The sequence below is a fragment of the Fukomys damarensis genome, unplaced genomic scaffold, assembly GCF_012274545.1.
Source record: "Fukomys damarensis isolate Sample0158 unplaced genomic scaffold, DMR_v1.0_HiC HiC_scaffold_9, whole genome shotgun sequence".
NCBI classification, from domain to species: domain Eukaryota; kingdom Metazoa; phylum Chordata; class Mammalia; order Rodentia; family Bathyergidae; genus Fukomys; species Fukomys damarensis.
Genome location: NW_022900921.1, coordinates 1876870 through 1901790, shown reverse-complemented (window position 1 = coordinate 1901790; position 24921 = coordinate 1876870). Strand labels below are relative to the sequence as shown.

At 58.1% G+C, this 24921-nt stretch overlaps 1 protein-coding gene across 1 annotated transcript in view; it reads right to left on the bottom strand.

Annotated features, from left to right (window-relative positions):
* Col23a1 (collagen type XXIII alpha 1 chain) overlaps nt 1-24921 on the bottom strand; it is a 241613-nt gene that overhangs the window by 16636 nt on the left and 200056 nt on the right. The window contains exons 6-10 of the mRNA XM_033761759.1: nt 19743-19750; nt 17794-17820; nt 3462-3488; nt 1891-1917; nt 1215-1241 (exon numbers count right to left, since the gene is read on the bottom strand). Coding sequence (XP_033617650.1) covers nt 1215-1241; nt 1891-1917; nt 3462-3488; nt 17794-17820; nt 19743-19750 — 116 coding nt within the window. The remainder of the gene's footprint in view (nt 1-1214; nt 1242-1890; nt 1918-3461; nt 3489-17793; nt 17821-19742; nt 19751-24921) is intronic.

The following is a 24921-nucleotide window of genomic DNA, read 5'->3' as shown; positions in this document are numbered from 1 at the left end:
CCTGCTGAGTCACACTGCCTGTGACCCTCTGAGGGGCCATTGCTTGGTGTCCAGGACCTGCTGCCGCTGCTGCGCCTGCGAGAGACCCTCCCTGCTCCAGAGACCCTAAACATTTTCCTAATGACACACTGTTGTTCTAAGCCACCGAACTCCACAAATGACGGGCGCACTGGGACAACAGGGAGGAGGCCCGTGGAGGGAGAAGAGCAGCTCTCCCGTGGTCTTGGGACCCGCTGTGGGTGGACATTCCCCTGTGGAAGATCAGCTCAGCCACAGAAACCAAGCAAAAAGCCCTTTTTTCTTTATGTGGCGAGGGGCCCAGGCAAGGGTAGCTTGGTCTGCAGGAAGTCAGCCTGGCCACCCCTTCCCCTGTGACGTGGACCCTACCCTGTCTTCACTTCACGCAAACCAGGCTCAGAGCCAGGAAGGGGTGGTGCTGGGTTCCATCGATCCCGACCACACAGCCCAGCCTGCCCTCTGCCCTGCTGCCTTCCATTCCCCCTGGTGGAGCCCTCCTCCAGCGCCTGCAGGGTACTGGCCTGGTGACTGGCCCCACCATAATGCCCATGCCAAACCTCCCAGAAGGAACTGCTGTGCACCGTGGCCTGGCTTTCTACTGGGCAGCTAATGCCCATCTTTCAGCCTCTGCAGCCTGTGTGGGGCGCAGGGGGTACCTGTCCATGGCTGCTGAAACGATCCTCTGCCCACCTCAGGGTCAGCACGAGGCACTTCCGTGTCCAGGCCCAGGGGGCCCCGAGGGGCAGGCACCAGTGGGCTCGGAGGACACACTGATCTGCCTCCATGCTGGGTGCTGACTTTCAGGCCGTGGTGAATCTTCACAGCAGCGCCGGGCGTTGTGGCCTTGCCCTACCTCCTCAGGTGAGAGGGATTTGAGCAAGGTCACTGGGCTGTACGCGGCAGAGCTGTGCTGTGTAGTCAGACCAGCTACCCTCGCGAAGGCCAGTATCTGGTCTGGAGCAGCCCCACCGGCCGCCACGGTGACAAGCACAGAGACTCGGATGTCTGCCAGAACCTCACCCTCTGTGTGGGGCGTGGTGGCCTCGGCTGGGCCAGGGAACCAGGGCGTCCTCAACAGCAGTCCTGGTGGGGAGGAGGGCAGCCTCACTCGCCCCTTCCCGGATGAGCTACGGGGACGCTCTAGGCGCCATAGGAGATAAGCAAGGGAGTGGGTGGGGTGTGTGCTCCAGTCTTACCCAGGGGCCAAAGTCTCCGGGTGCACCCTAGGGACCAAAACAGGACATAGGTCACCACCACCTTCATTATTTCTGCATGTTTCCTACTGAGCATTTACTCTGTGCTCCATACTTCACGGTTCGACTTAAATCTAACAGAAGCAACAGGCAGGCCCTGTATTTATCTCCATTCCTGATGAGGAGATGGAGGCACAGAGAGGCCAAGATCATGCAGTTAACAGACCCAGAGCTCGGAATTGCATATTTAAAATAAATCTATGGCCCGTTCCTGCAGGGTTTTGCCTGGGACTTAGTGCCGAACAGCAGGGAGTCTTTCTCAGGGCTCAGAGATGGCCTCTGCCACCTGTTCCCCTGGTGGGGTGCCGGCCCCTAAGAGAACCAGGGACAGTCTCGACTCAGCTTCCCAAGCTCTTCCGAGGCCCTCTTTCACCATTAATTTCTTTGGAAACTGGTCAGTCGGAGCAGACCGCGCCTCTGAGTGCTGTTACGCCCAGACCCAACTCCTAGCACGTGATGCGGTCAGTGCGTCTGGTCACCATTCCAGAGGGCGGATTGCCAATCCCACTCTACAGGCAGCTAAACTGGGGCTCCACAGGGGCTGTGACTGGCCCGAGGTCATCTGGAACTGGCACCCTTTATCAGCCTCCCGCGTCCGGACAGCTTCAGCCGTACTTACCTTCTCCCCTTTGGGGCCTGGAAGTCCCTGCAGAAGCAAGGTGGAGAAAGAACAGGCATGAGTGAGGAGAGCGAGGCGGGTCCCCCTCCCAAAGGCCCTCTGCTTTGGCGGCAGAAGGGCCTGCGATGCTGGCAGAGCTTGGGAGGCTGGGAGGCTGGGTGGAGAGGGACACACAAGCCGTCAGTCACCCTTGGGGAGCTGCCCTTGCTGGTCTCACGGAAGTGCCACGCCTCAGTCCTCAGCACGAGGGAGCCGAGGGTCTGGCAGCCACCCCCAGGACCAGCGGGTACTCTCTCACCAGGGACAGGAGCACAGGCCCTAGGCATAGTCCCGCGCTGCTCAGCACACCAGATGCTGGTGAGGAGTCCACCCTGGCACCTACTTACAGTCTGCAGGCTGGGGTTAGACAGAGACCCTATCTCCAGAAGCACACTCCCCTCAAGGGCGGCAGCCCTTCCTCCATCTGTCTTCCCTCCTCCTCCCTCCCGTCCCTCCATCCATCCATCCCATCGCAGTCTGCATCTGATTAACTATTTAACTGTGCATATGTCTCCCTGCGCATCTGCTCATCTGCTGAAGACGCCCGAGGGTCAGAGGTGCTTGGACCGGGTGTTGAGAACGCCTCAGTCCAAGCCCCACCACGGAGATCTTGAGGTGTTCCAGACACTGTGCTTGAGCCTGCTGCAGGAGTCTTCATATGCTGAGAGCTAAAGAGGCACCAGCAACCATACTGTCTACATTTCTACTTGGCTGCGAAATGGAGGGGTGAACGCATCCATTTCAAGGCAAGAAGCCCAAAGGCCAGATGAAGGGGCCATCTCAAGCAGGCAGTCAGTACATGGTGGAGTTGGACTGGAATTCATGTGACAACCAAGTGGTTTATTCATTTATTTTTGCTGAAATCTCTAAACTTCTAATCATAATGCACAAACGCTCCCCAAACCCAAACCTCTAACCTTAACCCTAAACCTAATCTTAATCCCTACCTAACCCTAAATAACCTAACCCCAAGTCTAAGTCAAGTCCAACCCTAACAGTTATGGTTTAGGCCCCAAATGTTCCCCAAAAGCCTCCTGCACGCATAGGTGGGGCTTCGGGGAGGTGAAGAGATCTCAGGGGACTATGTTCACCAACGGCCTGACCTCCTGATGACTACAGGGCTAACCGTGCTTTTCCGGGAGGCCCTTCGGAGGGCTACCTCCATGGCTGCTCCCCCTTCACCCTTGGCTTTCTGGCTGCCAGGCAGTAGGCAGCTCTCCCTAACCATGCAATTCCACCACGCCGTTTCTGGCATGGAGTCAGCCAATGATGGCCCCAATCCTATGAAAACCATATGTGAAAATTAACTTTCCTCCTTTAAATTGTAGGTGCTGGGCATTGTGTTCGTGTTACAGGAAAGTGACTAATACATTAACCATAAACACCAAACCTAAGCCCTAGCCCTAAACTCTAACACTAATAATGTAACCCTAACCTAACCCTAACCCTCTGTCCCCCCGAATGCCCCTGGTCACTCCGAGCCCACGGACAGCCCATCTGGGAGCACACAGGATGTCCTGGTCATCACTTACGGGCTTGCCGTCCAGACCAAGTGGTCCCTGGAGAACGAAAGAGAGCAAAGGTCACGCATGGGAACGACATCCTCTGTGTCTTACGACCCCAGTGCAGTATTCAGCAATGAAAAGGGGAAGCTTTTCCTGACCCCCAGGCCTGTGGACTGGGGAAGGGTCTGTGCGTGTGCAACCCAGCGGCCCCCTCTCTGAACACAAAGCCCAGTTCTTTTCCAAAGACCCCCAGTTTCGGGCAGGCATCCTGGGTGGGTGCAGACCACGTTTCGTGCCCAGGCCACAGCCTCAGGGTTGAGCATGGGGCCCAGGGCGAGCTGTGAGTGTCGGGCCTGAGACTTAAAATGTGATCTAGAGGCGACAGGGGGCTCTTTTCTCTCACTGAGGCTGAGCCTGGAGCTTTGGGGGCCACCACGCAGCTTGAGAAAAGAGCTAACAGAGCAGAAAGCAAAGCTGAGTCAGAGAGAAAGGCAGGACTGGGTCACACGCTGCAGCTGGCCAGCACCCTTCCGCTGGTGAGCTAGGACTGCTTCCTCCCCGAAGCCAGCTGGAGGGGTTGCCCTCACTCAGAAGGAGTCTTGCAGGCTCTGTGAGCATCCTGCGTGGCTGGGCCTTTGCCCAGGGAGGGACTGAGGGCTGGGCCCGCAGAAGGGCAGCGGCGCTCTCCACTGTGCAGGGCCATCAGGAATCCCAGGGGCTCTCCCGCCCACCTGCTGCTCCTGCCATGCCTCACCGCTGCTCTCACCCAGTGCTCCAGGCTGCTCCACCCCCAGCCAGGCTCCCCGGCACGTGCATTCCAGCCACTGCACCCTTAGCGTGTGGTCTGCACCAGCCTTCCCCGAGGCTCAGGAAGGGCGTCTGACCCCGAGTCCCCCGGCTGGGACGGGCCGGCACCAAGCACGTGTCCCGCAGCCACGAAGCTGGAGACAGGCACCGCAGACTCATGTAGACCGCTCCTCCTCCGAGGCCCCCGGGCAGAAGTGTTGTGGCTTTGAGTTGTTTTTAAGTTTTAGAATACAGGATGAATACCCCTCATCTGGAAATCTAAAATGCTCCAAAATCCAAAACTTCCTGAGTGGCAACACGAGGGCACATGGGGAAAACCTGGTCCTGGGAACCTGCAGTTTCACACACATTACCTTCAGGCAACATGAGGAAGCAAAACACGAGCGAGTTTTGTAGCTAGACTTGGGTCTTACAATCAGATGGCTCACTATGTATTTACAAACGTTCCAAATCTAAAAACTTCAAAATCCAAACCACCCGTAGGCCTGAGCATTTCAGGCTGGGGACCCTCTCTCAGCCTCCGGTGCCCACACACAGAGAGATGCTGCAGGTCCAGGACCCAGGCTACTCCCAGAGTCCATCTCTGCCCCGGAGCCTCGAGGCTGTTTTCTGCAGTACTTAAGCAGTTCTGTGCATGAGGCTGGGGGGTCACTCAGTGGCACCACACTTGCCCAGCGTGCGGATGCCGGCTGCCGTCCTGGGGGAAGGCCTATCGGCTTTGGGCCAGCCCAGGGCGGACTAGAGAGAGCCGCTCTGAGTTACTGGGTGCTGGGATCCTGGGCCCACAGGCCTACGGCCCCGGCCCGGCCTCCTCCCCGCTCCAGCATGTCCCGCATGGCGTCTCCACCCGGCCACCTCACCCGGGCCGGGCCCTCTTGGCTGCCACGATGTGCGTGGGGCCTCTTCTGGGAGCTGGTCGTGACCACGCACTTGATGTCATCAGTGCAGCCCCCGTGAGATGGGTGGCGTCAGCTTAGAGGAAACTGAAGCTGGAGGATGGGAACACCCCCCCTCCCCCGCCACCGCTCAGGGCCAAAGCCCCCGGGCCACACCCACTTGCTCCCCGGTCTGCCCGCTTGCCTCTGTTGGTTTAATTTGTTATCTCTGTTGTGCTGCTGTGGATGAGCCCAGGCCCTGGTGTGCTAGGCAAGGGCACGCCCAAGACCCAAACCCTGCCTGCTCTGTGACTGTCCCCGGTGGGACCGTGGTAGTGTGAGAAGCCCCTGAGGTGATGGAAAATCAAGTTTCCCACAGAGGATTCTGCCTGTATTCTGGCTTCCAGGATGCAGGGTTTTACAAAGGAGAACAGAGTTGGGCATGGTGGTGCACACCTGTAATGCCCGCACTCAGGACGCTGAGGCAAGAGGACCGCTGTGAGTTCGAGACCAGCCCGGGCTACGTAGTAAGTTCCAGGGCAGTCTGAACTATGCAGGGAGACCCTGTCTCAAAAGAAAAAAAAAAGAGAGAGAACAGAGGGCCGTGGATTTAGCTCAGTGGTGCCATATAAGGACCTGAGTTTGATCCCTGCTAAAAAAAAGGAAAAGGAGAACAGGGCAGGGTGTAGTTCGGAGTTCAGTGCTCACCCAGCATGCATGGGGTGCTGGCTCGCATGCCCAGTACCCCAACAAGCGACAGATGAAACAGAAAACAACCAACCCTCTGAACAAAAGCAAACAGCTTGCAGAGCAGGGCAGGATGTGGGATAAACAGAGCTCTTAGCAGGGCCTGTGCGGGGCATACGGCCTCAACTTCAGTGCTGCCAGTGCCAGGGCCAGGAGCCGGTGGCGGTCCTCCTGTGACCAGCACTCCACGTCTGCCTGTGTCAGTAGGAACAGGAAAAAGGGGCCCGGGGTCTGGGTCTGACCTTTGGTCAGCAGAGGTTGATCCAGGCCTATCTTTTTTCCTCCTCCAGTACTGTGGATTGAACCCAGGGCCTTTTCACTGAGCAACACCCCCAGGTCTCTTTTATTTTTTATTTTGAGACAGGGTCTCACTAAGTCACTGAGTTGTCCAGGCTGAGATAGAACTCAAGATCCTCCTGCCTCAGCCTCCCAAAGTGCTGGGATTACAGACATCCTCTATGCCTGCCTCTCTGGGTCCAACTTGGATGATACCTGGGCAAGAAGGCTATCAGGAATTCTCTGAAGGGATTCTGTCTGGGTCCCTGGCTGAGCCGCAGAGAGGCTGCTGGGGGCACAGGGCCCCCTGGGGAGTGGACCTGCTCTGCTGTCCCAGGACAGGACTCTGAGCTCCCTGTCCTGGGGTGGCCTGGTGAGAAGAGGACCCAGTTGTGGCTCTCAAGAGGACAGACCCTTCGTACATTCACCAGCATGCTGTCCCATGGTGCTTGGAGGGGGTCCCATGGTGAAGAAAGCCTGGGAAGCACCGGCACCCTGCGAGGCAGCCTGGTCTCTGCCCTTTTCCGCCCTGCGACTCTCCAGGAGATCAGGCCCCCGTCCCAGTCTGGCTTCGTTTTAGCAAAGCAGAAGACTTGCAGGCTGTGTAGACGGCTGCAAACTGGGTGGCTCTTGGGCTGGCGAGCAGAGGGGGCTGGCACTGGGCACTCTCTCAAGAGGGTCAGCCCCAGCCAGGCCCAGGTGGACTCAGGTGTGGTCAGCCTGGGCCAGGCTGGGGCGGTGGATGGGCGCACGAGGCTGTCTCTCCCGGCAGAGCGGCTCCTGCCCCAGACGTCGGGGTGTTCCAGCAGCTGCTGCTCCCCTCCCCTCCGAAAGAGCAGCAAGAAGGGAAGTAGCTCCAGGCAGCTTTGCAGCCCGCAGGCCTGGGTCGAGTCCTTTCCGCCGCTGGCTCTACAGACACGGTGGCACCTTGCCTGTACGCACCTGGCCCCGCCGGCCCCGGCCCTGCCTGATCAAAGCTTCAGAATCCACCGGAGGTTTTCATCGCCTTCTGCCCTCCGTGAAGCCCACAGCTGTTCACAGGCCTCACTCTGATGAAAGTTGAGACAGCCGGCCGGGGGGGTCGTTTTTGGACGTGGGAGAAGCCAACAAAGCCCTGCTCGTGTGTGAGGGAGGGAGAGGCAGGCAGAGCCCACGCGGCACAGGCGCCCCTCACTCCGGGCCCTGCGCCTGTTCCTTGCTCTGAGGCGCGGGCCATGTGACCTTCACAGTGACAAGTCCAAGCAGCGTCCCCGCTGTCCTTCTGCTTCCAGACTGACAGAAGCGTGGCCCCTCAGCAGGCCAGCTGACACGCAGGGGTCTGCCCGACCCTGGAGGGGCGGTGGGGCACCAGGCTGTGCTGCCCCGTGACACCCACCACCCTCCCTGCAGTGCCTGCTGCGCTTTCCCCGAGCGAGGGGCTGCAGAGCCATGGGGAAGTGAGCAGGCAGAGGGCCTCAGCAAGCAGCCCTCCCAGTCCCCCACGAGGGCCAAGGCCCAGGCAGCCCTTGAGCTTCCTGCAGCTGGACCAAGGCAGGGACAAAGGTGGGGGCGGGAACGAGGCCTGGACTCGCCCTTCCCACCGGGGCTCAGACCGGAGACCAAACCTCACGGACAGTGTGCCGGAGCCCCGGCAGACTCGCTCTCTGCTTGTAATTACCGCTGACAGCTCCCTTTGAGACTAGAGCCCTTGAGATGCACTGGGCCAAAGCCCCTGGAAGTGAGGCTTACCAGGATCATCAGGCCAAGGCCTGGTAACTAGACCCCAGAGGCTGACAAGTCATCGAATTCCAAGGCTGCTGGGACTCGAGGTCCCAGCCTGAGAAGCCTGCATTCCTGTGTGGAGCTCCCAGCCTCTGCCCCAACCTTCCTTTGGGCTGGCGGTGGGTACAGTTCTCTGCCGCGCTGTCCCCTCACAGCCCCTGGAGGGCTCAGCACTTCCCAAATGCAGATCGCTGCCCTGGCACAGGCCCTGTGCTCAGAACCGGCCCAGCTGCAGCCTGTGCCCGAGGGTGGCCTGTACCCCTCCCGGGGATTCCAGGACTTGGGGGCTCTATCAGAATGGGCCCTGGCTCACCCACTCACCCCAGCTCCTAGTAGGCTTAGAGGCCCTGCCAGGCAGGGTCCTGAGCCTGCGCCAGACCAGGCACCTACCCTTCCCTGCCGCCTGACCTGCCAGCACCTCTCTCTGCTCATCTGGAAAGTGAGGGCTGACTCGGAACTACCTTCCTGCAGGGAGGTTATTTCTGGTTCAGGAAGTTAAAGAACAAAACAAGAACCAACTGAATCAATTGCAAAGTTGAAAAATGGTGACATTTCCCATCCACATCCAGGGTTTACATTTTCTTGAGAGGGTAAGGTCTCCTAGTCCCCAGCTCTGTGCCTGCCTGGCGGTGCCTGCTGTGCCAACTGCTCTCCTAGCTGGGCACTGCGCAGGGCCACAGCCTCCATCCCCCCGCCGTGCCTGGCTGGCTGGCTGCCTGGGGAGGGGCTCTGCCTGCTCTGTGGGCATGTTTGTGCCCTTGACCTAGAAAGTCTCCTAGGTCTCGTTCAGCAGTGATTCTGCAGGGTCAGGGGCCAGCGGGGGCCCCGAGTGCTGGAAACAGGTGACACCGTCTGCATCGCACACCTGCTCCGCCTGTGAGCTGACCCCAGATCCCTGCTGAAATCCCACTCACCCAGCACTGATGTTCGGTGAGAGAACCTGGCCACCCTACCAGGCATCAGGAGAAACTGGGGGGCGGCTGCTTGTCTCTCCCTGCGGAGGATGGGGGGACTTGGAGCCAGGCTGTGTCACCAGCTAAGACACGTGGGGCTGGCTTGGGAGATGTGGGGCCGGGATGCCAGCCACAGCTCACGGGGGCCACTCTTGGATGGGTGGGGACCAGACAGCGGGAGCAGACCAGAGGGTGGGGTCACAGCGTGGCCTGAGTCCTGTGCCGGGCGCCGGGGTCTGCGAGACTGAGCCAGCGCCAGCAGACTGACCCGGCATGCCTCCTGTGGCCCTCACCCTGCATTCCGGATCCCATTCTTTTGGTGCTGGGAATGGAATTGAGGGCCTGGGGCACACTCAGCAGGTGCTGGACCCTGGCTGCACTCCGCCTTCCTGACAGCTGTCTCTGGGCTGCAGGCTGGACGGGACCCTCTTTGGTCTCCAGACAACAGAAGTGGGGCATTGCCACTCATGGGCGAGGAATGGCTGGAACTGTTATGAATCCCGAGAGGTTCTCTGGAGACAGGGGACAATGACAAGAGCTCCCTGCATGGACTGAGCCTCTGCATCTCACTCAGCTGGGGCAGAGGCCACTGCTCTGTGCTGCCCTGCACCTGGCTACCTGCCCACCTCGCTGATCCACAAAGCACTGAGCCCGAGGGTCCGTCCTGAGGGTTGTGCTCTGCACAGACCGGGTCTCCCACCCTCCCGACCAGCCTCAGCCTCCTGCCGCCACCCTCCATGCACCCTGCTTCTCACACAGGGAAGGAGCAGGGGAAGTCTTGGGGACCAGGCCCATGCTGCAGCCCTCAGGGTGGGCGGTTCAACCTCCCGAAGCCCATGCCATTCCTGGAAAGCAGTTGTGGTGAGGACAGGCTCCTTGGAGCTCGGCTCGCAGGTGCCAGAGGAAGGTGGGCCAAACGAGTCACTGTTGTGTGCTGGGGCCGGGGGTGTGTGGGTCCAGGGAATAGAGCAGGCCTAAAAGGACGCGCACTGTGCCTTACTTTTCTTCTTCTTTTGCAATGCTATGGATCGAACATAGGTCCTTGAGCACGCTAGGCAAATGCCCTACCACTGTGACAGGGGCTCACTAAGTTACTAAGTTGTCCAGAGTGGACTTGAACTTGTGATCCTCCGGTCTGTTTCTCAAGTTGCTGGGATGCCAGGCATATGCCACTGTGCCCAGCTCATGCTTGACTTTCATCTGAATATTACAGGCTACAACCTCAGCCCTGCCACCACAGACCACTGAGGTCACATTTCACAGATGAGGAAGCAGCCAAGCTTGATTAGGCTGTCCTTGGATGCCAGCCCATCTCCGGTCTCACCATCCCTCCTTGGACTCCCAATGCACCCGGCACACACTACCCCACCGCCCCTCAGGCAAAGCCACGTCCAGGGTGGGGCACACCACCTCCCAAGCACCTCCTTCCACACTGGCAGGGCAAGAGCACCGGCCAGGAAGGGAGGGGCGAGCAAAGTGTGGGAGCCTGAGGGGGTGCTGCTAAGCGGGGAGCTGCAGGGACAGCATCCACACAGGGGTGCAGCTCCTATGCATTGCCCCCAGGGGGACCGCAACACCATCCCTGAGGCCCCAGTGCCCCTAGGGAGCCACGAATCTCTGAAGTGCCCTCTGCCTGCCCTGTCCTGTCGAGTTTGGGTTTGAGTAGCCCAAAAGGGAAGCTCCAAGGGGGCCACCCGGCTTTGGGTTGGAGGTGGCCCTGGGCCCTCCAGGGTGGCTACCGTGAGGCTTGACTTGTGCACCTTCAGGGCAGGGAGCTCACCACTGCCGAGCAGGTGGGTGTGTAGCTTGTGTGTCAGCCCAGCGCCTCACAGCTGTGGCCCTCTGTCTGGCGCCCTCATCTCAGTTGTGTCCATGACCCCCACGTGGTCAGGACGGCAAGGCTGGAGCCCCGGAGGTGTACAGGGGCGCACCCCAGAGTGCACAGAGGCAGCTGACTTCCACAGCGCTGGACGCCCAGCCACGTCCCGCATCAGCCTGGCCCACCTTGGCCGCCCTCCGTCTGGAGGTTCTCCCTGCGCCCCCACTCGTCAGCCCCTGCTCGACCTCTGACCCCCTCATACCTCTCCTCTCTCTGACCCTCCAGGGCCGACCCTGGGCTCTGGGTATCCACAGCATCCTGTGTCCCCATCCATGGTGAGGCTAGATTCATGAAGGTTTTGATTCTCTCTCTACTCAGCCACAGACTCTGAGGTGGCGAGGACCCCTGCACGAAATATTTCTTCTCACTCCGTCCTGTGCCCAGGTGCCTCGAACACCGAGGACTCCGTGGCACCGTCCAGGGACCTTCCGGACGAAGTGCCTAGTATTTCCCACCGCACAGGTGTGCAGCTGTGAGCACTAGAGGGCGCCCTTGTCCCGCTGCGGGCAGCCCAGGCCAAACAAGCCCCAGGGTGGCTCCTTGAGCCTCAAGGGCTCCCCCTGCTGGGACAGTGATCATCGAGGCAGGAACTGTCCCTGAACCCAGTCCTCCCTAGAGCTTCCCTGGGGTCACCTAAGAGGCCCAGGCTCACAGGGCTGGGAGGCCCCTGGGGTCACACAGTCTGTGGGGACCCAGAGCCTATCCTGCCCACCGCACAGGCAGGCGCGGGGCTGGGCAGAGCAGCTCCCCCATCGCTGCTTTCCCTCGACCTTGGGCCGTGCCGGGAGCTGCTTCTTCCACGCGGGGGCCGGGAGGTGGGGTCAGTGCCAGCCGGCACCCAGCCCCGAGGACACCGCTCCGCGAAGATCCCGGGAGCGCAGGGCCACCTCCCCTCCCTGGCCTCACACGGGCTGTGCCTGCTGGTTGACCTCCAGGGGCTGCAGGTGCAGCCAGGTCCCACGACTGCGGAGGGACGCTGAGCGCTGTACGGGGCACGAAAGCTCCGGAACTGGAGGGCGGGCAATGGCTCCCCGCGGAGACCGCCCACTGTCCCCTGGCTGCTCCAGGAGGGCCCTCCTGGGGAAGTCGGGGGACAGCCTGAGACCATGGGTACCTGCCCAGTGCGGTCTTGGCTGCTCCAGGGAGGAAGGCCAGGTGGCGGCTCCTTCCCATGGTCCCGCAAGGCCTCCAGAAGCACCAATCTGGCCGCTATTCTCGGGGCCCCGGGAAGTGTGTTTTCAGCCCATCCTGGAATTTGGGGGGCCTGGGGAGCAGCCCTACAGGGGTCAGAGGAAAACGAGCTGGAGGATGTTGAAATCTAAAAAACAGATGAATTTGGGGTATTACAGCTGAATCATTTAACTAATTACATTTTTACAATCAAAGCTGTTTTTGAACTAGGAGAACGCAAGAAATCATTTGAATGTGTGGTGCTCTGTGGTCCTTTTTTGTTCCCTTGATTAATTCCAACAGTCCAACAGAGTTATTCATTTCAAAATTGGTCCCAGGCCAGCCTGTCTCACAGGCCACGTGTGAGCCCAGAGATCACACCGTCCCCGGGGCTGCAACTGTCGGTGACCGGTGACCGACACCAGAGACTGTGCGGACCCTGTCCCCGGGCTCCAGTGGCTTGAGCCAGGTGCACACTGCTGGGGCCTGGAGAGGCCTCGTGAGCTGCTGTGACTGCCCAGAGCCCGTGCGGTCCCGGCTGCTTCACAGTTCTGATTCTATCCTCAGAGGAGCACTCAGCGCCCTCCCGGAAGCCTCCGTCCCTGCTCCATGGCGAGATGGTCCGTTCCTGCCAAGGGTGAGGGTCTCATATCTGAAATTCGTGGGAGCACAAGTGTTTCAGATTTTGGAACCCTCCTTCGATTTTAGAATCAATCAATCTGTCTGTCTAAGCACGGGATTCATTTGTGTCTCAGATACATTTCATGTATAATTTCATATACCGGACAATTTTAGACAATAACTTCAGCGCCCCTGGACTGTGACCAGGAGGTCCGGTGTGGAAGTTTCCACTCACAGCATCACAACAGTGCCCCAAAGCCTTCATATTTTGGAGTGTTTCAGATTTTTGGTTAGGGCTGCTGAAGCTATACAGTCTGCCTCTGTGGAGCAGGGCCTCCCGTGGCTCCCAAGCCTTCCACAGGCAGGAGAGGGCGCTTGTCCCTTCCCACTCAAGCGTGTCACCTCCCTGCTTTCCCGCCCACGGCTCAAGTCCATGTCCCCAGCACTTGGGACCCATGGCAGCTCCTGGCTGCCAAGCCCCTGGCACATGTGCTCTCGGGCCTGTGCGTGGCATGGAACGGCCCTCCCAGTTGGGCCTCAAACGTCCTCTCCCAGAGGCCTCCTGGGTCCGGGCGGCTACGGCCCAAACCCGGCCCGGCTGTGCTGTGGCCCGACCCGCTGCACCACGAAGAGCTCGGTGTGGAGGACTCTGCACACAGGTGGGGGACAGGGGGCGGCCGAGCGGGTGAGAGGCCCGGCAGAGGCGGCTGCGCCTGGGAGCAGCTTGGACAGCGGAGATTCCTGCTCCTCACAGACCTGGGCCTTCCCGAGAGCAACGCGCACGCAAGGGAGGCCTGGAGCCTGCTCTGTGAGGGACAGTACGATCTCCAGAGGCTGAGGGACATGCTCCAGGACACCCAGCGCAGGAGAATGAGGGGACTTTGGCCTCCCTGGGCCAGGCACAGCCCAGGCTTGAGTCCCTGGCTGCGAGTCCACATTCCGTCCTCTCACACAGGACAGCATGACAGAGACAGGCGCCCCGGCGGTGGTGGTGGGGGGCAGAGCCACCTGGAAGAGCAGCAAGGCCCTTGCTTGCCTTAGCTTCCCAGCCACAAAACGGGCACAGACTATAAGGCACAGCTGTCCCCTCGGCCTCAGGGGACGGGTTTCCAGACCCCCAGCCACGCCTGAGGCCACAGCGAGTGTCGGACGCTATGTGGACTGTTCTTCCTGGGCTCCAGACCCAAGGTAAAGTTCCAGTGATAAATGAGGTGCACAAGAGATCACTACCAATAACTAATAAAACGGAGCACTTCCAACACATTCCTATAAGGTATTAAACGCTAACACTGCTCACTCCCGGCTCTTCTGCTTTGTAGTTCCCACCGGAGTTGACTGCAGGCATAGACACCACCAGAAAGGAGGGATGGGCTGTGGTGTGCACACCGGCGGCTCCCTGGAGGTTTGTGTGCTGGACTTCCGGTCCCCAGGGTGGCTGTGTGAGAGCCGAAGGGACCCGAGAGAGAGGTGGCCCAAGGGGGACCGTGAGCTGCTGGGTGGGATGGGGACCCGGTCTCTGGAGTCCTGAGTTTTTGAGGGCTTGGGACTGAACCCAGGGCCTCCCACGTGCTCCACACCTGCGGCCCTTAGTGTCCTGTTCTGAGAGGGGTCTCTGCTGTCACACGAGCTTCACCACGGCGAAGCTGCCCATGGCTGGGCCCTCCGCAGAGGCTGAATCCAAGTGCCAGCCCACCCAGTCTTCACCTTGGGGCCTCCAGAACTGGGAGCTAAGGAATACTTTCTCTAAAATTAGTCTGCTTTGGTATTTCATTATAGACATCCCAGGATGGGATGTGCTTTAAAACCAGCGCTGCGCAGACCTGATTGCTAAAGCTTTCACTGAGGCCAGGCCCAGGCTCTGCAATCAGAGACACGTGGGGCAGAAGGGTGGGGCGGGGCCGCTGGCTGGGTCCCCGTGGAGCTCCCTGTGGCCGTCCGTGAGGATGGGCCCTGTGGTGGTTCCTGTGGTCACCCCTGCATGGGCCCCACTCTATTCAGCTGCAGTTTGACGGGAACAGGGCCAGGCCGGGGAAACAGAAACGAACACTCCATCCTGAGGGGATGATTTTCTTTCCACTTTCAAATAACGGCTTTGCCACAGATGGGTGAATGGGTACAGGGGAGGAGGGAGATGGGAACATGGACTCTAAGTTGGACTTGTTTGTTTTTATGGAAATAGGAAAGTCTTCTTTTAGACTGGGGGTTATAAAATGCAGGGCAGGGGAAGAGAGCCCAAGGGCTCTACAAAGACAGAGGAAACCGGGTGTGGGGACACAGGCGCCTGATCCCAGTGCTTTAAGAGGCTGAGGTAGGAGGAGCACAAGTTCAAGCCCAGCCTTGGCAACTTAGCACCTAAATGAGACATTTTCTCAAAATGCCTCGGGAATGTAGCTCATTATGAAGGGCCTGGGTTTGATCCCTAATACTGCGAAAAATAAAAACAACACAAAATGAAACGACAGGTGAGCAGGAGATGAACTCTCCTGCAGTGTGAGGCTCTGGGTCCCAACCTCACCATCCAGACCACTCATCTTGGGCAGATCCTGCAGCTTGGGTGCCAGCCTGGGCCTGGCATGCATGGCTGTGTCTCAGCTACGTCCTGCAGCCCCCCTCCCCGCACACTTGGGATCCCGGTCTGGCCGGCCTCTCAGGGTGAGGAGGCCCTGCAGGCATCCGGTGAGCACCCAGCACTCCCGCTTGCTTCCCTGACAGCCTAGGGCTGCGTGGGAGAGGGGCCGGGTGCCCTTCCTCTGGTGTTCCCTTGGGACGTGGGGGGGCGGCCCTGAGCAGCTGCCCCCGGACAAGTGGGTCCAGAAGCAGAGTCCCGAGGCCCCTGACGCCCCTCTGAGCAGTCCCCAGGGGCCGCTCTGCTTCTCCACCACGTGCTCCCCACACCCATGGCCACATCCCAAGGGACCCCACACGGGCGCTCATTCGGAATGCAAGGCCTGACAACCTGTTTTTTCCTTGCCGGGACACCCCCCCCCAATTCGCTACCTCCTCTTTGTCATTTAAGTCTCAGTCCAAATGCCATCTTCTGCAAAGAGCCTTTGGATTATTTAATCCAAACGATACCTGTCCATCCACCCTGCCAGCATGCCCCTCACATCCTTGTTTGATTCCTTTTTTTTGTCTGAGACAAGGTCTCTCTATGTAGCCCACGCTGGCCTCCAACTCATGGCAATTCTCCTGCCTCAGCCTCCCAATTCCTGGAACTATAGGCATGCGCAATCCTGGCCAGCTTCCTTGTTTTATTCTTTTTTAGCACATTACATTATTTTCAAGAAATGTGTCCACTGCCTTCTGAAAGTGCAGAACAAACGACAAAGGCATTAAAGCTCAGTCTTAGAAGCCAAGAAAGTCAAAATACTAAACATGAAAACAAGGATTTTCACGCAGGAAACAGGCAATGAGAAGAAAGTCTCATGTTTCCTGCGAAAGTTGTGAGTGGACCAGATGAAGCCCCATGGGACAGACAAGTCTTTCCACCCCACAGGCCAGAGTAGAAGAGGATAAAGGGGCTGTGCTATGAGACGCCGCCGGGCAGAGCGCAATGTCTGCTGCTCAGCCCACGCCAGTCTCCTGCGCACACAGCCGTCCGTGATCGGGCCCAGCTGATCTGTGTGCAGCACGGAGCCCGGCATGGGCCAGCCAAGCCTCGGATTCATGAGGTGCTGCAAAATCACTATAACAGAAATGCTGATGCTGCTCCCCAGTGCAGAGTGCCGCGCCCAGCACTCCTCTGCAGGGTCCATTGTTGGTTTCTATTCTTCTGAGCTCAGAATCCCCCAGTGCTGTTAATTCCCTGATGTCTGCTCTCTCGGGGCCAAGTGGGATCTGAAAGCTCTGGAAGCCGGTTTTGCCTTTAAATACTATGCCTGCAATTCTAGGGGGTGCCACCAGGTAGCAGTATCACAAAACCGCAAAACTAGTTGAAGTGCTAAGACTACTTTTAATGCAAATACAACCGTTAACTTAAAATAGATGCATTAAAAAAAAAGATACATGCATTCATATATTTTAAAACCTATTATGTTGAAATAAGTTAAAAATATGAAAATGGCCACAGTTGGCCAGGATTGGAGAAGAGTGACATTCACACGCTCTTAGTGAGAGTGTAGATTAGCAGGGTCTCCCAAGGTCAATCTGGCAGCACACTGCACCCTTTGGGGCAGCAGATCGACTTCTAGATATTTATCTGAAGCCTACATTTATTCCCAGAATGTCGACTGTAAGGATGAGAATTGTCAAAGTAAATAATATAACTTGGAGACCGGCTAAAGAAATTGTACTTGCAAGTAACTGCTACACATGTACCTGTAACACTGTATAAGAATTTTGTTTTTGGTGTTGGAGGATGAACCCAGGGCCTCTGCTTTGGGCTACGTTGTCCCCAGCTTGGTTTTTTATTTCTAATTTTGAGACAAGGTTTTGTTAAGTCAATAGGTCGCTCAACTGGGCTTGAACTTACAATCCTCCTGCCTCGGCCTCCCGAGTGCTGGGATTACAGGTGTGCACCACCACACCCGGCTACGACATGCGTTTCTGACCTCTGATATTTTGCATTTTCCTCGTAGTAAATGATGCCACCCGCTGGGTCGAGAGGCTTGCAAAGGGAATCCCCAGAAGGCCAGCTAACTAGACCGTCCGGGAGGAGAGTTCCTCAGGAAAGCCTGGCCCATGCCCACGGAAGGCCGGAGTATCCAGTGGAAGCCCGCACTCCCCAGAGCTGGCTGCCGTGGGCACAGTGGGAGCCAACCCGAGTCGGGCAGAGGTGGGCGCTGGGCACAGTGGTGGCCCCGGCCCGCATGGCCCCATGGAATGTGGCAGAGCTGCAGCATCCTGCCCCGTGGGCACAGATCATGTCTGCAAGCTCTCCCCAGCTCCTCCGGCTCCTGGGGGCGCCGCGTCCCCACTGTGCCCTCCACAGGGCCCCTCCCCTCCTGCCACACGATGCTGTGGCCTCCGCCACAGCGACATCTCTTCCAAGTGCCAGCCATGCTGGGCCCAGCTGTCCCCGCCTCCCGACAGGAGCCTGGGCAGGAGGGAGCGGCTCCTTCGACCCTGCCGGCTAGCACCTCTGAGACGCCCACGGAGGCTGCCCGCTTGGCCTCGGGCAGCCCTGGAGCCCACGCTAAGCCCCGCCATGGAAAGGTGCAGGCCCGCAGAGCAGAGGAGGAAGGCAGGAGCGAGACAGTTCAGTCAGGGCTCGGGAAGGAGGTCGGTTTAAGAGGAAAGGGCGAGAGAGCAAAAAATAAATGACAAATTACCGGGTAGCCATCGCGTCCTGATTGCCCCTGTGGTAATTAATATGTCATTAATAATCAGACCTTCAGCAGAAAACCATATGGCAACACTTAGATTTCGGCGGCCGCATCCCCTCCCTCCGTCTGGCTGGCAGCAGCGTCTGTGGGTGGGCAGCGCTGTTCAGGGGAGGACGCGGGGGCTCCCGTGGGTGGGGACAGAGAACCCTCCTCCCACCTTACGTGGCCCGGGCACACGCACGCATAGTGGGCCCTGACTTCACACGGCACAGACCTCTCAGGGCCCAGGGGCTCTTTTGCAGGGGTCACTCGCTCCTCCCTGGGGTGTACTCACTGCTGGGGTGTGTCTCTGTCCCTCACAAGGCCAGGCCTGAAGCAAGCAGTGCCGCCCGGCCCTGTCCCGCAGCCAGCGCCCTCCCCTCCTCTGGCTCCCTGCAGACTGCAGCTTGGGAATCTCTGCATGTGTTCAAGGCATCTAATGCTTTAATAGCCAAGAAACGTCAAAAAGTCACTCAACCCTCTGCGCTTTGCGTTTCAGAGTTCACACCAGGGCGCCTCCGTGGACACCCGGGAACCATCCACCGGAAACGGACACAGACACATTCTGGTTGGCTTGTTGGGTGGTGCTAAGGGCGTGGAGAAGCCCGGACTCCAAAGGGTGCCGATCCAGAAATCAATCATGGCAAGTGGAAGTCGGAAACAAAAAGGCTCACTGGAAAATAATTCCTTTGCGAGGCTAATTTTGGCTCAAGTCAGCTGTCAATGTGCTTGAACGGATTTGCTGGGATTTATCAGGTTCTGAAAAACGGCCAAGAGGATCAAAGGCAGACACATCCTCGGCCCTGGAGAGCGTGGGGTTCCGGCCACTGACAATCCCCTCCCATTCAGAGCCACCTGCTGGCCAGGGGATGTTCAGAGGCCCCTTCGACTTCCCGGCATCCTCCCACCCGGCAACGGAGATGGAGTCTTGGGCCTGCTGGGCAAGCGCTCCCCACTTACCTACCTCTTTGGTCCTCTGAAAATGTTATTTTGTGAGAGACTCTACGTGGCCTGGAACTTGTGCTCCTGCCTCAGCCTCCCAAGCAGCTGGGATCACAGGGGTGTGCGTCACAGCCCTGGCCAACCCTCACACCCTTCTTAAGTGTGACCGTGTTAAGTGCCCCTGCGGCACCTTCACCCAGAGAGTGAGGCTGCAGTCCCCACCAGTCTGATCCTGGGAGTGTGACCTTCCGGCAAAGGAGAAAGCAAATTCCAGGCAGCGTGACAAGGGCTCACTTCCAGGCCACTGCCCGACTCCACTGCCTGTTCTGCCAAAGCTTGTGAACTAAATATATCAGTAGCTGCAGGCCCTTTGAAAACAGGGGCTCTGGGCTGGGGATTTAGCTCAGTGGTTCTGCTGCTTGCCTTGCAATCGCAAGGTCCCAAGTTTGATCCCAGGTACCAAAACCAAAGCCAAACCAAACAAAAAAAACAAACAAAAAAGAAAAACAGGGGCTTGGGAGCGCATTTTGTGCACTAGAGACTTCTGTGCACTACGTTGAGCTGAAGACTCGGGAGCGATGAGCCTGCGCCAGCTCTCTCGGAAGGAAACCTGCTGTGGGACATCCGGGAGGGTGCAGCGAGCCCGCAGGCTCTGCGCTCCCTTCGCCTCCCAGTTAACACAAAACACAGCCCTCACTGGCTGCAGTGTTTACGGGTGCCAGCCCGCCATCCTGCCTTCCTCACAGTGAGGGGGATCGAACCCTTGGCCTCAGGCACTCCTGGCGGTATTTTATCACTTGGACTACATGCTCAGCTTAACTTCTTCTTTTGTTTTTTAAAGATACACCTCTCTAACAAAAACTATTTTCACAGGAGAGCAACAGAAAGAGACAGAGAGAGAGAGAGAGAGGGAGAGGGAGAGAGCAAAGCAGTGTCTTCTCTGTCAGGAGCCGAGTGCGGTCAGGGACACTTACCGGAGGACCTGCAAGACACAAGCAGAGAAGCCACCATCAGCAAGGAGGGCAGAAGTCCCCTTGTCATCTGCAGCACAGCCCCTGTGCCTCTGCCCCCACCAGGCTGACAGTGGAGTCACAGCTGCTTCCTGTAATAGCCCTGCGGCCGTGTGGCAGAGAGACGGACACGGTGGGCTCAGGCGCTGATGTGTGAGTGGAGACGCTGCCTCCACTCGTCCTGTCCCGCGCGGTGCTGGAGGCTGCAGCAGCCCGGGAAGGTGCAGACCTCCCTCTTGCTCAAGAAGGAGCTGGGTGACTGAGAGAGAGAGGCTGGGGGAGAGGGTGCCCTGGAAAAGGGGCGGGAGTGTGTGTGCCAAGGCCTGGGTGCTCATGGAGAGGGACAGACGGCCCTCCTGACCGGCTTCTCATCCCGGATTCAACCAGTTCAGGAATAGGCGGAAGAGAAACGTGCCTGCACCGAACACATGTGACCTTTCTCCATCACTGTCCCCCCACGGCACCATGACAGCCGCCTGGGCAGCACTTGGATAAGCGCGCAGGGGTCATGCGCACGTCCGACCCGTTTTATGCCAGGGACTCGATCTTGGCGGCTTCTGGAAGCAGTGCCCCGGGACACCGGGGATGCGAACAGCAGGAAACCCTGAGCGCCCAGCTGCTGCCAATCCTGCCTCAGGCGCTCACCTCACACCGGAACAGGCTGTGCGGAACGGCGCTGGAAAACAGACCCTTAGGAACCTGCAGGGGAGGGACCAGCGGACGTCACTCAGCCCCCGGGCTGCTGGGGGGCACAGGTGAGGCACGGCCTCGGGGCAGGACCGCGGCAGTGAAGTCCCCAGTGCTCTGTGGAGGAGCAGTGGAGGGCCCTGAGTGGGCTCGGAGACCCCAGGGCCCCCACAGGGAGGCGGTGGTGACGGAGGAGGTGCCCAGGAGGCCCTTGGGGGGCAGCGCACAGCGGAGGAGAGAGATGACACCAACGTTTGGCTTGAAAACGGAAGTGCTAACGCGCCAGGATGGGCTTGGGCGTGTGTGTGTGTGTGTGTGTGTGTGTGTGCACACTCGAGCGTGGCTTCCCCAGGCCTAGACGGGGCGGAGCACTGTGCCGGCAGCGTAGAGGCAGACTTTTCCGAAGCTGTGACCTTGCTTCCTGTTTCACAAAGAAAAAGCTGCGGGTCAGACTACCTCACCTTCCTCCTTTTTTTTGTTTTTGGTGTGTGTGTGTGTGTGTGTGTGTGTGTGTGTGTGGTACAGGGATTGAACCCAGGGCCTTCACATGGAGCTACATACCTGTCCCTTAAAATTTTTTTTAAAAAGTTTTTTCTGAGACAGGGTCTCACTAAGTCAGTAAGTTCCCCAGGTTGAGCTTGAACTTTGGATCCTCCTGCCTCAGCGTCCCAGAGTGCTGGGAATAGAGGTGCACGCCACCACATCCAGCAACACCTTTCTAGGACTAGACGGATATGCCTGCCTGCATGCCCCTCAGCTTAGCTTGGAGGAACCCACCTACTTCCAACTGCGCCCCCGCACCTCCCTGGAGCCCCGCCCCACCCACCGGCCCTCTCGGTCGGCACAGACGAGCTGTCCTCTAGCAGGTCCCTTCCCCAGTGTGCTGAGACACACTCTATTGCCCCAGTGGAAAGCCCATTCTTCGGTACTCCCCTCTGCTAGGGTTTACATCTAGATGTCCCCAAATCCTCACGTGCTCCTAGGTGGGGCTTTGGGAGGTGGTGGGACCACGGAAGGGTGGAGCAGCCCATTGACTTTATAGTCAGCTGTGTGGTTGGCAGGGAGAGCCTGGCTGGAGGAGGCCTCTCATTGAGCCCTGGCTCTGTCTCCCTCCCTCCCCCGATCTCGCTGCTTCTTGCTGCGCCGCCATGAGCTGTTTCTCCTCCGCCAGGCTGTCCCGCCTTGGAGCCAGCTGACTATGGACTGAAACCTCTACAAACTGCGAGCCCAAATAAAGCCCTCTTTCACTTGTGGGTGTCAGTGAAGAGAAAGTAACAAAGACACCTCCTTCACGGCCCCATCCTGGCTGGCTCCCGCATAGCCAGATTGCTTCCTGCGGGTGTTCAGCCTCACTCTCGCAGGGGTCCTCGTCTTCCACTTCATTGTGACCCCCACGCAGCTCTCCCCAAGGAGCCCAGCGATCTGTCCTATGCCGACGACCCAGCCCCCACTTCTCCCTCGCATGCTACTCTCTCTCCCGGCGGCATCCACACTTCTGCGGCTTCTCGGAACGCTCTCTTCAGAGCTTTCCGCAGATGTCCCACCCGCTACTCCCTGGCCTTTTGTCTCATCACTGACCGAGTCTCCTCCGTCCAGCTGATGCAGGAACCTCCCTCAGGGCTCGGGGCTGGAGGGTCCTCTCGGGCCTCTACCCTGCTCACCTTCTCTCCTGTCTCCTCCAAGGACCTCAGCACAGCGCAGTGTGCCCTGCCGGCCTGCGCGGTGCCTCTGCATCCGGACTCCCTTTCGAGCTGCCCACTTAGCGTTTCCCCTTGAACGACACAGAGCTCCTGCGTGGACAGCACAGCTACACTCGTGATCCTCTCCCCATAGACCTGCTCCTCTTCCTTAGCTGCTGGTCTCCAAAGGGTGTCGCACCTACCTAAGGAGCCAGAAAGCAAGGGGCTCCCTTGACGTGCTGTCCCTCCCTAATCTGTTCTGGCATGGATCATGTCTCCTTCTCCTCTTTTCCCTTGACTTAGGGTCTTGTTATGTTGCTCAGACTGATCTAGAATTCCTGGGCTCAAGGGATCCTCCCGTTTCAGCCTCCAGAGTAGCTGCACTACCCGTGTGTGCCACTGTGCACAGCCCATAGTTCCATGCTTTGGGATCCATTCACTGACCCCCTCTGACACAACAGCCCAGATCCCCGAGACTGCCAGGGACGCACGACGGCAGTGGCTTCCTGACTGATCTCAGTCGGCCCTGACCCCAGACATCTGCCGATGACTTGCTCTCTACCCTTCTCTGTTTCAGGCTCCTAGGGTTTGCCTGTGAAAATAACAGAGATCCTGTCGTACTACAGCTTCCTTCTCAGCGAAAGAGACAGAAGAGGTGAGTGTGATGAGCTCTCTGCTGGGGACTCACACAGGGCGGGACTGCTGTGCTGGGGAGGGGCACTCAGGAGGAGGCCTGGAGGAGGGGAGTTCCCACCACGGAGGGTTGGGCCGATGTGCTGAGATCAGAAGACAGGTGGGCAGGAAGGACGCAAGGCCAGGATGCGAGAGTGATCCTTTTCTAGGTGAGGGCTCCCTAGGTGGCTCAGGCTGTGTCAGAGCTGTAACTTCCCCTGGCTCCTGAGGAGCGTGGACCGCAGACACCGCCAAGCCCAGCACCAATGAGGCTGTGACTGTGAGGACTCTGCAGCTGACCAGGCTGCGGTGGTGGGTGAGGCCGGGCCCAGGGGAGGACAGGGCTGGGCCTGAGGCCGCGGGTGGAGGGCTTCTCTGTCTGGCAGAGGGGTGCCGAGAGGGAGACAGCGGCTGGTGAGATACAGTCAGGAGGGGATTAAGTCCTAGTGTTCTCCAGCATGGAGGATGACTACGGTTGACAACAATCTGTTGTACATTTCAAAAAAAGAAGAGAGGCCGTCGCCTGTCACAGCACAGAAATGACAAAGGTTTGAGGCATAGGCATGTTCATTACCCCACGTGACCACAACACAGCACGGACCCCATAAACCTCTACAAGACCGCACACCAACTACAAAGAAAACAAATCAATACAGAAACACTTCAGGGGGAAAAAGGACAAACAGGAATTAAGCCAAAGTCATGTTGGAGAGGACCTGTACCCCAGGGGCGGAGGCCACAGCAAGAGTGGTCAGACCTAGCTGCAGACAGTGCCCCCCAGGCTTCAGAGGGGAGAGGGTGACTTCCAAACGCAGGTCACACCAGCCTCTCCGCCTCTGGGGAGCCACACTCAGTCCTTCCTTCCAGGCAGAGATCGGCCCTCCCTAGCCCACGGGCGGGTTCCCAGGCTGCCCCTGCAGCGGTGGCCCCAGAAGCACAGGGAGAGAGGTGGGGCGGCAGGAAGACTGACCCTGGCCGGGAGCAGTGCACACCGACCCGTAAGTCAGCCCGAGCCAGGATAGATTCAGAAGGGACCAGAGATCCTCAGGTTTAAAAGAACCATGAACTCCTTGGGGAAGTGGGAAAATCCCTCTCTGACTCCAGAGAAAGGCAGCTTTTCCGACATGTTCAGGATCCAGAAGCCATGAATAAAATCCACTCTAGTCACAGAACCAGAAGTCTGCACAGTGGAGCCAGAAGTCTGCAAGGCCTCGTAAGCAAACAACAGGCCACGCTGGAGCGCATGTACTTATGGCACGCAAGCTGGTGCCTTGGTATAAAACTCCCACAGCCGCTCTACATCATGGAAAAATGGGGCATTTTCAAAACATCAGCAGCATAATGGAAAAGTGATCCAGAGATATGAATGAAGGGTCACAGGACAGAAAATACAAACATCCCTTAAAAGTACGAAGTTCAAAAATCTCATCCCTGTTCATAATAACGGAAATGACAGTTAAATGCATAGTAATGTCAGACTAGAAAAAGTGGGAAAATGTCTGATGAACTAGCACGTGAAGGCAGGAAGAACGCCCATCTCACACATGGGTGAGAGAGACACTGGCACATTCTCCACAGACAGTGACGCGGCAATGCTTGTCAAACAGCGTCTGGAACGTAGGGCTGGGGCTAGCTCAGTGGGAGAGCGCTTGCCTAGCATGCACAAGGCCTTGGGTCCCAGCCCTGGCCCTGTCCCCCCAACTTCACATGTACATGCCAATTGCCATAACAGTTACCCCTAGACATTTATTCTGTAGATAGGTTAAAATAGGTGTAAAAGGCCAAGTACATCAGAATATTTGTTGAAGAACCACCTGAGATAGCAAGCGCATTAGAAACAACACAGGCACTAATTAAACAAAGAGCGATACAGCTGTAAATGGAATATTATGCAGCCACAAACAAGATACACTTCTGCATATCCCTGATAATATCTTTATACTATGTTATATTTTTCAAAAGGTGGCACCGGGCGTGGTGGCGCATGCCTGTAATCCCAGCACTTGGGAAGCTGAGGCAGGAGGATCACTGTGAGTTCGAGACCAACCTGGGCTACACAGTGAGTTCCAGAGCAGTTTGTTGGTTTTTTTTTTTTTTTTTTTTTT